The 15075-nt window shown below is 37.0% G+C and overlaps 2 protein-coding genes across 9 annotated transcripts in view; one reads left to right on the top strand and one right to left on the bottom strand.

Annotated features, from left to right (window-relative positions):
• The window catches only part of LOC113522174 (O-acyltransferase like protein-like), a 41023-nt gene extending 30226 nt beyond the window's left edge, over positions 1-10797 (bottom strand). The window contains exon 1 of the mRNA XM_052895716.1: positions 10794-10797. The gene's annotated coding sequence lies outside the window, so the exon portion shown is untranslated. The remainder of the gene's footprint in view (positions 1-10793) is intronic.
• On the top strand, positions 133-14956 carry LOC113513485 (uncharacterized). 8 transcript variants are annotated; one of them, XM_052895719.1, is made up of 10 exons: positions 3430-3583; positions 4633-4860; positions 7600-7662; positions 8173-8339; positions 8487-8607; positions 9163-9284; positions 9403-9870; positions 9991-10162; positions 10780-10866; positions 11672-14956. In XM_052895719.1, exons 2-10 carry the CDS (start codon positions 4735-4737, stop codon positions 11762-11764), a joined length of 1419 nt encoding a protein of 472 aa, XP_052751679.1. In that variant the 5' UTR covers positions 3430-3583; positions 4633-4734; the 3' UTR covers positions 11765-14956. The 8 variants fall into 8 exon arrangements, with proteins under 8 accessions (XP_052751677.1, XP_052751679.1, XP_052751680.1 ...); XM_052895720.1 differs by having other exon boundaries at positions 3431-3583; positions 4648-4860; XM_052895721.1 differs by lacking the exon at positions 4633-4860 and adding an exon at positions 3663-3753 and having other exon boundaries at positions 3434-3583.
• The last annotated feature ends 119 nt before the right edge of the window (positions 14957-15075 follow it).

Genomic DNA, 15075 nt, shown 5'->3' with positions numbered 1-15075 from the left:
AAATATAATAAAAAGTTTTTATGCTAGTATTAATTTTTGTTGGAGTTTCCAACACATAATTGCAGTTTATCTGTGATATCTCATTTTGACTGCGGCTACATAATATGTCAATGTCACGGAAGTGTCTATTTGACTTTGACTGGCGCAATGTGACGTTTGTATCAATTCTATCTATCATTCGTTTTGTAAATTTTTATAATTTTCTTTATTTGTTAGTTACTGTAATTTTTACCATATGCACTTTTTAGTAATTTTTATTTTCTAAGTGAAAAGAGTGATTAGTTACGTAATTTGTTAAATTTATTGTGTGATAATGGGGAGCCATCATAGCCACGAGAAAACAGCTGGTGTACAGGTCGGGAATGAATCGGATAAATCTCGCGGAGGCTCCCAACGCGGCTCCACGTCTCGCTCGGGCTCCGGCGGCGACCTCCAGGGCTTGCACGAGAAGCCACCGCCGTCAATGATTCCAGTAGAAAACCTGGGCAAGGTGAGTAACGCTTGTGTTAATTAACAAGGTTATGTTCAGGGTTGCTAGATTTCCTGGTTTGTTTGTTTTGATGTCAGCAAGACAACTACGATGAACGAACAATACATTCGAAGTATCGCGAATTATAATGTTTAGAAATTTAATAATTACCTACATAACAAAAGTAAATATATAGCCCAATTTTTTTTTTTATTTAACAGACTTTCTCAACAATCACATTAGCAAAGTTATTCATTTAAATATGATAAAAACAAGTATTTTTCATTAACATATGTATTCTTATTAATTTGTATTTATGTTGTTACTATGTTACATTAGGTTATAACTAGACAGTTGTTTATGGGAAAAATTGGTGGATGGCAACATTTAGAAAAAATAATATGAGGGGGTTTTAAGTAGAAGTAATTTTCTTCTAAGTTCTAAGTATTCTAGATATTCTGTCTGTTTGTTGACAAACAAACAGACAGAATAGTTGAATATCTAAAAATTATTGTTTTGGCATCTATTGTAAGTTTATAGTGTTCTGACACTATGCAAAATTACTACACCAAATTGACCATAGTTTTTGCAGTTGTATTCCTGAAGGTTAACCCTTAAATACCTGAAGTTTCAAATTTGATACCAGGGTTATAAATAGCATTGGGGGCCTACAATCGATTTTATTTTAATATTTGGCTGTTTATATGTTACCAAATGTTTTTTTTTTTTTTCAAAATAAATATATAAAAATATCGTTTTGATTTTTTTACTATTTTTCCCCATTAGTAAATACAGTAAAGGATATTTTTTTTTTATACTACTTAGAATGACAAACAAGCTGACGGCCCACCTGATGGAAAGTAGTAACAATCGCCTATAGACATGAGCAGTACTATGGACATAACAGAGTATACTGTTTCGCCCATAATGCCCCCCATGCATTGCCATTCCTGAGGACTCAGGTGTTATTCCTCTGTACCCAGTAAATGCACGCCATATATTTTTTAATTTGATTTAAAAAATCAGGCTTTTAAGGGTTAAACTTAAAATTTGGTATATGTTTTATCTAAATATGCCATTCCAAAGAAGAAAGGTCAATTTTGTGCTTTGTAATCCATATGTTTGAAGTAACGAGCAAGCTAGTTATTTTAATATAAACAGACATTACTGTTTACTTGTTAATTATATAAATATGAAAAAAAAAAAGATTCAATAACAGTATTTTGTATTTAATTATATGTGAGGAGTGTTAATAGCCATAACTGAATTGCTAAATGCATTTAATAAAGCAATTCATGTTGATGCAGATACAGCAGATAAAGTGACTGGAACATCTTATCAGTTTGATAACAATATTCCATTGATAGTAGTACATCTACCTTTTAGTTTACATTATAACTTATATCTAAAGTCATTTATTTCAAACTTTTGAATTATTTGCACATTATTACTACATTTTGGTGACTTGTAATAGATAGATAGAAAACCTTTATTACCAGTATTAAGAAAATAGACCAGAGGGAGACTTTATACAAAAGTCGATTGCTTGGGTACCTCTGACCCATTCGTGTTTCTACCATGAAGCAGTTGTGTTCGCATGGCTGTGTTTTGGTTTGAAGGGTGTGATATGGTGTGAATTTACAGGGTACAGAGGAATAACACCTGAGTCCTCAGGAATGGCAATGTATGGGGGGTATTATGGGCGAAACAGTGTACTCTGTTATGTGCATGGTACTACTAAGTCTATAGGTGACAGTTACCACTTTCCATCAGGTGGGCCGTCAGCTTGTTTGTCATTCTAAGTTGTATAAAAAAATCTTAAATTATGTGTCCCTTTTAAAACATCACCAAAAGCCAAACTGTGATTTTTTTATTGATGATAATGGAATGGTAACATGGTACAATTACACATTACATTTACAATGGTAAATTCAACAAGAATTTTAAGTAATTTTTAAATAAATATTAAGTTAGACAAATAATTCCGTTACCATTAGTAAGTGTGTGACTGTGAACATACTACTATTATTACCAGAAGTTCTACAACCTGCCATATTAGCCATCAATCTCCGACTGCCATTTCGTCCATGCACGCATGTATGTCAAGATGTTTGTTACCTAAATACATAAACTTGTTACACTGACACAAATACTGGTCCCAAGTTGTATTTATATGTTTATGGGTCTCTAAATGTGGGAAGACCCTCGCCCTCCCCATTGTTTATATCTGCAAATAAAATGTGCCAACCATAACGTCATAGAACAATTAGCTAATGTTCTCCTAATAGAGACACACTAACTAGTGTTGAGTACTACTTACTGACGACAGTTTCTGTTCTATATCTTTGTATTAAAGTATATTTTCCATTAACATACATTTGCTTTATGTGACGCGGATCACCATTGTTTTATGTCTGTTTTATATTATGTTTTTGACAAAATCAACGGTTCAAATGTTACGGTGCGTTATATGGGCGGAGAGAGGGTCAAAAATCTTTAAAAATTGCCTTAACTAATACGTGAACGTCCTCTAAAGTAGTAACTGTCGCATGCAAAAAGACATGTATTTATTCAACTTGAAATGGTAAGCAAACACGACCCAACATGGAAAGTGGCAACCGTCGCCTACACATGAACAGCACCTTGGACATAACAAAATACAGGTTTATAAATAAAGAGAGAAGAGCGGCGTCATAGCAGTAAATAAAAGTTATATTACTGTGAGCGTCACAGTGTATCCTGTGAAACCCACGGGACCGTTCATGTTTATAAATAACGTTACTATTTGCCTCCGAGTGACACTTAAGTTAACTTATTAACCGTTCCAAGTTATATAAAAACACTAATAACCTTTCGAACAGACAGCTTGCGAATTTACAAAATTTAAATGTTTACTTTGCACTAGTATTTGGCCTATCGATCTTAAATCACCGCTGATAACGTTGATTCGATTCATTCGAACCATTATCATGGTCACCTCTATATGACGTGGTCAAACATTATTTTGTTATTTGTGAATTTGTCAAACGAAACTTAAATATATTTCTTAATTCGCGCGCCAAATATAATTACTAACGCGAGTGCTTTTATTAATTTATGATTTAATTACAAAAAGTAAATGCTATATATATATTTTTTTTTTAAAAAAGTAATCAATAAGTGAACCAGTGTGTACAGTCTGTTTTTTTTTTAGTGAATGATAATGGAATGACAACCCCGCCCGCGCTAACGGTATACGCTGGCGGGGCTCCAGTGAGGGGTGATAGGTCAGGATGAAAAATCAGGTCAGTTAGCCCATCGTGATGAATACATCTGGAATTCAGCACGACGGTTTCCAGGGAAGACCACGTGGAGGTCGACCTGACAGGGTATATTGCTAGCAATAGGACTGGTAGTCTGTATTACTAACAATCCCTTTCCCCTTTTAGTCTGTGTGAGCCGCGTTCGTACCAGAAAAGCCTAACAAAACTGAAACCTTACCAACAGATTTGATTCGCAGTGGTTACTTCCTTAATTAAAAGGCGCTCTAATTAATTAATTATGTATATTAAATGTATTTCCTTATTTATTTTTTAATTTAGTTTCTGTAGAGTTAAAGCACTGGACAAAAAGTGATATATCTATAGACATAAATGGAAATGGACGCGTTGTCGCAGTGTATATGAAAACTAATCGTCTCCCGAGCTCCGTACTTGTATAAATAAATAAATAAATAAATATTTTCGTTTTAGCACCAATAATCGATACATTAATCGATATATTTCATGACTTGATTGAAATAGTGGGAAACGAGTCACGGAAGTTGTTTTTTTTTTTTTAACTTTGTGTGCTTACTAATGTTATGTAATGTGGCTGTTATCGTACACTACCCTACAATTGTCATTTTTGTATGGTTCCAATAAATACATTTTAATTTAATTTAATTAACAGTGAGAAACTCTTTTAACAAATATCACAGTTTGTGCCGTTGCAATATATTTTTTTTTCGTCAAATTTGATAAAGAAATACACATTTAAAATTAGAGAACAAGTAACCTCTTGAGATTACTTCGAGCAAAAAATTTTAGTACAACTTACGTGCAGTTTGCGATATCTAATTTAATGTTTGTCTATGGACGACGCACTGTAGCAAAAAGTAGGTTTATTTTGATATTTCCTTTTAGTTTTATTCTTTACAGTCGTCGAATTCAAATACTAATAAGTAGTTAGTGATATTTACGTGCTCAATACGTGTAGTTGGTATTTAGTGAACGTGTAAGATCAGGATGGAGCTAGCAAAAGTTGAAAGATGGATACCGGCATTACCGGAGAAGAAAAATCTTCACTTCTCCATTGTGGGGATACAAGTTAGCAGGATTAGAAAGAAAACAACTGCTTCGCCAACGTGCAAGGTTCTTTTTTAACTTGTATTTTTTTTATACAACTTAGAATGGCATACAAGCTAACGGCCCACCTGGTTGAAAGTGGTAACCGTCACCTATAGACGTGAGCAGTACCATGGACATAACAGAGTATACTGTTTCGCCCATGATACCCCCCATGCGTTGCTATTCCTGAGGACTCAGGCGTTATTCCTCTGTACCCAGTAAATTTACGCCATATCCCACCCTTCAAACCGAAACACAGCCATGCAAATACAACTGCTTCACGGTAAAAACACGAATGGGACAGAGGCACCCAAGCAATCGACTTTTGTACAAAGTCTCCCTCTGGTAAAACTTACTGTTTAACAATTAAGTTACAATTGTACAAGAAATGATCGCGAAATGATTGCTAGCGGCTAATTTAAATAATCGTGTACACTTGCGTTTAAGCTTACACAAGCATATTAACAGCAAAGTAGAGGGGGAAAAGGATTATTAGTAATGGGATCTAACTGGCCAATTGCCAGCAATACACTATCAGGTCGACCTCCACGTGGTTCCCCCTGGAAATCATCATGGTTAATTCTAGTGGAATCACGATGGACTAACTGACCTGCTTTCATCCTCACCTATCACCTCTCACTGGTGCCTCGCTAGTGTATACCGATAGCGCAGACGGAGTTACCATTCCATTATCAGCCATTAAAAAAATATCAAATAAAAAAAAATAGATCTTTAACAGTATAATTGTTGATATGTACAGATTAACAAATGATCGATTGTAGTGACGTCGTAATCAGCGGGTCTACCATGAAATGAAATACCGAAATTTCGGACTCAATTTCGTGTTTTTGTTTATACCAAAATCGGATCAATAAATGGAGTTTAACATTTCGTTCGTCATACATCCTATCATAAAAGTCCAAAGGTACGATATTTTAACATTTTTAATATTTCCAAACGGCTTGTATTATGTATTTTTAACATCAAATTTGTGTTTCGTTTGACTCCGTAATTACGGAAAACATTTCATTGTAGGCTCTCTGTACATAACGTAACTAATGCAGATATGTATAAGTCGTAATTGGTCGAAAATTTACAACGCCATCTAATTAAATTCTTATTTCGTTTTATTATCGTATTCAATTGGTATTTTCAAATAGAAGGAGTTTCTTAATTCGATTGTATTTTTTTTTTTGGTGTTTGTTATTTCATGACTCCGTCAGTTGTAAACCAATTTGGATTTTTTTTCTGAAATGATACTTAAAAATTAGTCGTATAATTTTATCAAAATCGATACAGCAGTTTAGTTTTTAAACTAACTGGTTTTATTATGATCGAAGTATTTTTTTTGGATTAACTTTTTATACGTTCTGCAAAAAAAAAAATGCAATAGATTTTAATTTCTTTGGAACCAATCTGAATGTATATATGTACATACATATATGTTTATAAGTGATGGATATATGAGGTAACAAATATAAAAATATTCAACAAAACGTCCTTTTTTTTAAGTTGGTTGAAAAATGTAACTTAATTCGAATATTTGAGGAGTCCTTTTTCAATCCCCTTTGTTTACTCCCGTATCGTTGTACCTTACTAGTTACTCTATAACTGTACTGCTAATTTCAAATTTGAAGTAATTCAATTTTTTCATCCATATCTTAAATTAGGTATGTATAATATGCTTTAATATCTCATCAAAAGATTCGTTTTATGATGTGTGACTTAGATAAGACGTTGGCATCTATATCAAACGCCTGCTTCGGAAAATTCCTAGCACCAATTGTGTATCTATCATAAATTCCTAGAAGAGTGAACGTTTTCTTAATATATATATATATATATATATATATATATATATATATATATATATATATATATATATATATACAATCAATATATATATATATATTGATTTTGTATACAATAGATAACATTATGCCAACCCCAATAGAACTAAAGCGGGACAGTGGTGAATAGAGAAATTAAAGGAAGAAAGGGATTCGTCAATGAGGAAAGTGGAACGCTTACCCTACCTATCATATTGGTATACAGGGTCTGGGTACCAGTGAGGGACGATAGATCAGGATAAAGTCGGTTGACGAATTTAACCGATTTAAAAATAGGAACCGCGCTAAGGTCTACCTGGCAGGGCACAATGCTAGAAATTGGGTCGCTGTACCCAACGAAACAATCCTCTCCCCAGAAGGAAAGACCTTTATATGTTTTTTTGTAGTCCACTTTTCTATCGTTTTCTCTTTCCTCGATCTGACTAGTTACAGAATATTATGACGATCTCCCAAGCAGAAAGCTTTGGTGGATCTTATTGACTTAACTTTCATCACGACTAATTGCAATAAACAAGTCATTTTCAAAAAATATTTTTTATGACACTTAGAATGGCAAATAAGCTCTCCTGATAAAAAGTGGTAATCGTCGCCTATAAACATGAACAACACCATGGACATTACAGTATACACTATTATGCCCATAGTACCCCTCATACCTGAGGACTAAGATGGTATACCTCCGTACCTTGTAATTTCAACGCCATACCCTTCTCTTTAGTACCTATCGAACGACTTTAGTATAAATTCTCCCTCTGGTATAACTAACTGGTAATATTTGTCGTAGCCGGTACCTGGTTAGAAGTGTGCAGCGTTTCATTCCTTAAGGGTATGCTACGCTACAATACACAGAAAAACCGGTACCGAAGCTGATTATATAATAATGAAAATTAAAAGAAATTTTCGTTTGTTTCAGCTGCTGGTACAACGTTCGCAGAAGGAAGATGGCGTCAATGGAGTCACGGAGAACTCGTTTACCGTGAGTTCTTGCATGTATACATCTTTGTATACTTTATTGATCAATGCAATTATTGACTGGAGTACACAGTACAATGGGTATCACAAAGTATGTAAGCGGCTATGATATCCGACATGTGGGTGCTTTTCCCAAAAACTAAGATATTCGTTTATTTATATTTTATAGTTATTATTTGATAACATCATTCTGTATTCACCACCCTCATCAGTGGCGGGCTAACCGGGGGCGGAAAGGGCGACTCGCCCCGAGCATCTGGTCCTGGGGGGCCTCCAAACGCCTCCCTTTTACTCATCCATAAAATTGTTCTTGCAACATTTTAAACATAAACACTTATACATACAAATGCAAATATGAACAAAAAGTTTGTAAAATTTCATCAACTTCTTAAATTGAGTGTCACATTCAGATTTGCTGCCCCGGTCCTCTGACCAGCTTAGTCCGCCACTGATCCCCACAAACCTATTCTTACCACGCGAAGGTCTGCAATACATCTTCTATATTTCTGTGTAGAAATATTTATTCCCGATGTACCCGGAGTTGGCGCGCCAGTTTTACAAATACGTGCACAGGATGGGCAAGTGCAAGAACAAGCATATCCCCCTGGCCACGTTCAGGCAGCAGTGCGAGAAGATACTAGCCATGTTGGACGATGCAGTCATCATAGAGACCTACGTCAGGTAAACGCCAGTAGAATAATTTATACAACTAATAATACAATCTTGAACATTTCCCAAATGAAAATCCTTTTGGCGCTCTACAGGTTGACTGGAAGTAACTGGGTGCCTTGTAATGATTCTATTAAATATAGAACGTTTATTGTTCAGAATGTTCGGTGCGGAAACAGACGATAATATGGTGACACCGGACGGTCTGCGGAAACTACTTTACATCAGTTACAAACTCTCCATGGACCATTACCCGGAAGGGCCGCAGACGTGTCTTATGGTTAGTACCTTCTTGGAATCTCTTGGGATCAGGGTCAATTACAATTAAGACATTTTGGACTTTGAAGTTAGATATCAGATTCTAAAGTTTCTAAAATTATGATTAATGTAATATTTATTTATCTAAGCTCGCGTTAACCAATTCGTAGTTATAATTATGCTCCATATACAGAGTATGTAGACAGATTTACTTTTCAATATGACATCACTAATTTTCAATTTGGAATAATATCAACAAGTTTTTCTGATATAATGGGGATGGCAATCAAATGTAAGATCTGCTTGAAGATAGATTATCTTCAAAGCTTGCAATTCTGAAAGTATCAATCATTTGCGCGTTGTCAACTTGACATAATATGATTTACTGTAGTCACTTTTCCATCTGAAACTCAGTATGCTACTAGCAAACTGCTCGGCAAAAATATATGAGAGGAACCTGCCTTTTTCTGTGTGGACGTCTTCTGTATGGGTACCTACCCGTACAGAAGACTGAGCACTTATTTTCTCCTTTAAAGCGTCATTCGCTGGTGTTAAAGAGATATTGTTGTTGTGCCAGATTCACAAAACGCTATCGGCGGTGGTGAACGGCTGCTTCAACAACAAAGAGTCGCACAGCGTCGGCTTCGTGGTGCGCTGGCTCGAGGAGCACTGTCACAGGCTCATATTCCCTGTTCACAGGTACGGCTCCGCGAGATGTTTCATTGTTACAATTATTCGTATCATTTGCCGTTGTACGTGTGACGGACACAGATACGCACCGGCGAGGAGAGCTGACACGTGACGGTCCCGCTCGCAGGTACTGCGTGCACCTGCTGGCCACGCGCCACCGCGACATGGAGGCGCGCGTGGAGTCCAGCGGCAGCGGCGCCGGCCTCGAGCTGGCCACGCCCGTGCTGGAGCGCGCGGCCTGGGCCGGCGGCGGCGGCGAGCTGCTGCCGCTGTCGGCCGCCTGGCTGCTGGCCGGCACGGCGCCGGCGCTGTACAGCCGGCCGCTGCAGCCGCCGCCCGCCGCGCTGCCGTCCGCCGCGTGGCTGGCGCGGCTCGTGTGCGCGCTGCCGTCGCACTGGGTGCCGCTGTACCGCTCGCGCGAGCACGGCTGCGGCGTCAACCGCTTCCTGCACCACACGCTCGCGTACCGCGGGCCGTCGCTCGTGCTGCTGGCGGCCGGCGACCTGCTGGCCGCGCTCGCCGCCGACGCCGAGTGGCGCGAGTCGCACCGCTACTGGGGCGGGCCCGACTGTGCGCTGCTGCAGCTCTTCCCCACGTCAGTAGGCCAGCACCGCCAGTGTAGCTCTCTCGCTTGTCAGCGCTCGCTAATTTCTTGTTAATCAGTTATTGAATATGAAACAAAAGTTATGTTGTATAAGTACGTGTTGCGGTGCAGATTCTCGGTGCTGGAGCGAGCTGCCAAGATGGTGTACCTGAACACGTCGATCCGCGGCTACCCGCTAGGGCTGCGTGCGGGCAGCGATCCACGGCGGCCGCTGCTGTCCGTCGACGAGGGCTTCGACACGCTCACCTTCCAGGGCGTACCCTACACGCTAGATGCCATCGAGGTAGGTCTTTCCCCGTACTCGTCACATTTGTCATACCTACATTACTATACGTACACCTTTCAAGGTATGCCTTATACGCTGGACACACACCACGCTCCCCCACACTCACTACACTCGCCACACTTGTCACACCTACACAACGATACCCTAACCTTTTAAGGCATACCCTACACGCTGGACGCCGTCGAGGAGCGCCCTCCCCCAAACTCACCACACTCGCCACACTTGTCACACCTACACAACGATACCCTAACCTTTCAAGGCATATCCTACACGCTGGACGCCGTCTAGGAGCGCTCTCCCCCACACTCATCACACGCGCCACACTTGTCACACCTACACGACGAAACCCTCACCTTTCAGGGCATACCCTACACGCTAGACGCTGTCGATGAGCGCCCTTCCTCACACTCACCACACTCGCCACACTTATCATACCTACTTTACTATACGCTCACCTTTCAGAGCATGCCCTACACGCTGGACGCCAATAAAATAAAGTGCCCTCCCGCACATTTGCCACACTCACCACACAGGTCACATTCACCACTCGATATGCGACACATTACACTTTATATATATTAAATCGTATATGGACTATGTGCTATCGCCGCTAGGTGTGGGGCTGCGGTGACCAGGCGTCGCGGGAGACGCAGCTCGAAATTAAGAAGTGGCAAGTGCGAGAGGCGGAACGACAACGACAGGTTAATCAAATGTTATTACTGTAACCGTAGCATAATTTGTCCTGAAAAATTTCATACGAGTATTTAATAACTGATCAATTTTGACATCATTGTGGGACTGTCTTGAAATTATACAAAAACAAAATCGCATTGAAAATTATTTCCTTTTTTAAGAAGTTAAAAAAAATAACAACATGAATTTATTATAAAAATTTAAAAAATATATTACATTAATAAATTAAATTTTAACAGAGTGATAAATAACTAATCTTTTCATTTAAAAATTTCCTCTTGTGATAAATAATTCATGCATTATCTTCCAGCCAGCTCTATTCCAGGCTATAGCTGTAGCCTCCCTGTACAACATAAAATTCATAGCAGGCTAGTGTATAGAATATGTTATATGGCCGTATAACCCTACCAAATTCAGATACAACCTGCTTGCGTACTTTCTACATAAACTGTGTCCAATATATAATCTAGTAATGTAAAATTTGTCGTTGACAAATAATTGACATATCAAACATTTTCTATACACTGCCTGCTATGAATTGAGAAAAATAGCAACTGATTGTGTATCTTTCGTCGTCTTTTTACTAATTATATTTGCATAAGAAGAAAGGAGGCAACCATATGATTTACAGATTTTATTATATCATTCCTTCTATGTAATTCCTTGTTCTTAGGTTATTCATCGGCCTTCCACTTCTTCTTTTGCCCTCTATTTTTCTTTGGTGGCCCAGTATTTTGCCTTTTCTATTCTCTATCTAAATTATTAATGATTACTGTTAAATCACTTGACGATAATCCTGTATATGGTTTGCAGGTGAAGTTATCAGCAGCCGACTGGATCGAGCACCCGGACCGCTACTTGCTGGAGCTGGCTGGGCGGCCGCAGTACAACAACTCGGCCAGCTAGTCCCACGAGCCCCACTAGTGGGCACAGCTGGCTGACGACACTTGTTGTGTACAACTCGTGCACCGTGCACTAGTGATAAGAACGATGAAGTGTACAAGTGGCTCTCCGAGTTATGGTCAAAATAAGAATAGGGATGTCAATGTCAATGTCAACTGTCATTTGATAAGTGCGGTTTGTAAAGAAAATGAGATGCCATGTAACTTCTCTTTATTATTTTACTAAGTATTTAAAATTCAAAATAACTGTTCTAAAATTGTTTTTGTGTACTTAATCTATCGACAGTTACTTAGAAGGGTTTGCAAAAACAAAATAAACTTTACAAGTTTATTTTGCTTTAAATAAGTTCACTGATTCTAGAATTTATTTGAAAGTATTCTGAAATGCATAATCAAATATTTCGTAATAGAATAGATGGAATGCATAATTCACATAGTGTGCTGCTCGTTGTATTTACGACATTGCGAATACGTTAGAGAGGGATAGACATATAAAAACGCATCTGCCTTTTAACTAGTTCGTAGAAATCAAATTCATCAAGATATGTCACTTGGTATTATTGGCTATATAACCCTATCAAATTCAGATACAACCTGCTCGCATACTTTCTACATAAACTGTGTCGAATATATAATCTAGTAATGTAAAATTTGTCATTGACAAATAATTGACATATCAATATGAACAAAAATTTTACACACACATTTTCTGTACACTAGCCTGCTGTGAATTGAGAGAGGACGAAAGATACAACTGATAGTGTATTTTTCGTCCTTTTTTTACTAATTATATTTGCATAAGAAGAAAGGAGGCAACCGTATGACTTAATCATTCCTTCTATGTAATTCCTTGTTCTTAGTACACCTGTAACCTTAGTAACCCTGTTATCAAGAGGTTGAAAAAATATTTGAAAAAACGAAAGGAATACTCAGTCAGTTGATAAAGTCTATAATTATTTATGATCACCGCTAAGACGTTGCAACATGGCGGACAAACAGTCGTATTCATATCTTGACCAAATTTATGTAAATGCAAGAATTGTTGCATTTAATTTTAGGGCAAAAGACCTTAATTTGAATTCCATATGTATTTGGGGCATACGAATTCATGTGTAATGTTGTTTTCTTGTGTTTAATCCTTACGATATACAAACGTTGAATATTGAATCGATGAATCTTATAAATGTAAAAATGTAATGTCCTAATTAAAATGTAAAAACAATCTAGTTATGTGAATTTTAATCAAATTTGTGAATAATAACGTAGTGTATTTTCTTAAAAAAAAAATTATAATAATAACACGTTAAAAGTAGGTAGTTGAATATTGTATATTTAATTTACCAGTAGGGAGACTTTGTACAATAGTCGATTGCTTGGGTACCTCTGTCCCATTCGTGTTTCAACCGTGAAGCAGTTGTGTTTGCATGGCTGTGTTTCAGTTTGAAGGTGGGATATGGCGTGAATTTACTGGGTACAGAGGAATAACACCTGAGTCCTCAGGAACGGCAACGCATGGGGTGTATCATGGACGAACCAGTATACTCTGTTATGTCCATGGTACTGCTCATGTCTATAGGCGACGGTTACCACTTTCCATCGGGTGGTTTGCCATTCTAAGTTGTATAAAAAAAAATGTATTTTGATTTAATTATTTAATGCATTCAATTTTATATGAACCGAGTAAAATGTATGAAGACTATTTTACAATTGTCAAATGGATGTGAACAATGTCTAATTTTATTGTTTTAACAAACAATAGATAGATATATACTCTTTATTATTTCCCTCCATAAGATTACAATAGTAAACTTATTATAAATACAAACAATTTTGTAAGCACATGTACTGTACAGGTTTTAACCCTTTGCACTCGAGGCCTTTTTCGCTTGCAATGTAAGCAGCGCCTAGTCCACGAAAGTACTTCGGAGAAAACTATCTTATCGCATATTGTAAGTAAGGAGATCCAGTTACGAAAGATACAAATAGCGTCGTAGCAGCGTAGTTCGATTTAAAGTTTTAAAACACTCGGGCGCCGCTCGATTTGTCACTTCGAATCGGCCGGGCGCCGCTCGAGTGCAAAGGGATAAATTATTTCACAGATTAATTAAAATGGGAACTTGAAATATAAATATGAAAGCACCATCCCATCCGTTCATATTTCTGAATAAAAGTAGAGACATAGGTATAGATATTATTTGACCAAAAATAGTATGAATAACTTCACACAAATAACTTTAATTAACTTAAACAGAGTCTTATAATAATTCCTATCCAGCCGACTTAGAAAAAAGGAAGTTCTCAATTTGTTTGTATTTTTTTTATGCTAACTACCTCCCAACTCCGTCGGCTTAAAACCCGATTTGGAAAATTATTTATCTAACAGATTGGTCCAATAAAGATTATTAAAGTTATGTTTTTAAATCGAAATATTAGGTATTGCCACAATTGAAGTCTGCTTTTTTTTTATAGACCACAATTTAATTATTTGTTATTGACAATTAGAAATGTTAACAAATATGTACTTATTTGTGCTTATGTTAAGTGCCTTATTTAGATGTGACGGACCAGTGTCATCGTTATTGTAGCTTGTAATTTTATTTTACTTACAAATAGTAGTTCCTTTCATAGATGTAACATCTGTGAAAACAATGCGTTGATTTAGGGGCTTATTACACTGTCCAAAATGTGAAATGCACTGTATATATATGTATTGTATCATGTATAGTACATACATGTGTTGTGTAACATTTTGACAGGTTGTACAATATAAAAAAGTGAAGTTTTGACATTGAAGTCAATCTATAAGTCATAGTTATAATTGTTCTCTTATAATTCTTTCTTCTCTTTGGACCTGTCAACCGCTTCATGCTACAATGCGTATAATGCGTGAAGCTATATTTACTAAGATGTACCATAAGTATTTACCTATGTATGGTGTCATGGTGTAATAAGCGTCATAAATAGCTTATAATAAATAATTAATTGCTCAATTTAACAAAGTCACATGCTCGTAATTTGCTTCGCACACAATTTTTTTTTTGTATGTTGTATGACTGAAAAATTTAATTTCGAAATTCGATGTAGAGATTGAAGAATTCAATGTGAAACAGTTTTAACTACTTAATTTCATTGTCCTTGTACACAACATTTTTCCAAACCAGATATTTTACAATATACAAAGTTTGATCAATAAGTATCGAGTATTGTTTTAATTTTTTTTCTACATCCCTTATTTATAATTGGTTTGGTGGCGGAATGTCATCACTCCTTTGAGTTCGAATCCTCTAGGAGAGTAAAACTTAATATTCCATTGCA

This window comes from Galleria mellonella, unplaced genomic scaffold (genome assembly GCF_026898425.1).
Source record: "Galleria mellonella isolate WM207_F2 unplaced genomic scaffold, CSIRO_AGI_GalMel_v1 utg3070, whole genome shotgun sequence".
NCBI lineage: Eukaryota > Metazoa > Arthropoda > Insecta > Lepidoptera > Pyralidae > Galleria > Galleria mellonella.
This window is presented reverse-complemented; position numbering and strand designations above follow the sequence as displayed.

Excerpts from the sequence above, each read along its gene's own strand:
- LOC113513485 (XM_052895717.1), top strand. The coding sequence starts at position 314 with ATGGGGAGCCATCATAGCCACGAGAAAACAGCTGGTGTACAGGTCGGG. Across the intron at positions 8,340-8,486 it reads ATCATAGAGACCTACGTCAG|AATGTTCGGTGCGGAAACAG; the intron begins GTAAACGCCAGT and ends TTTATTGTTCAG. Across the intron at positions 10,867-11,671 it reads AGGCGGAACGACAACGACAG|GTGAAGTTATCAGCAGCCGA; the intron begins GTTAATCAAATG and ends TATGGTTTGCAG.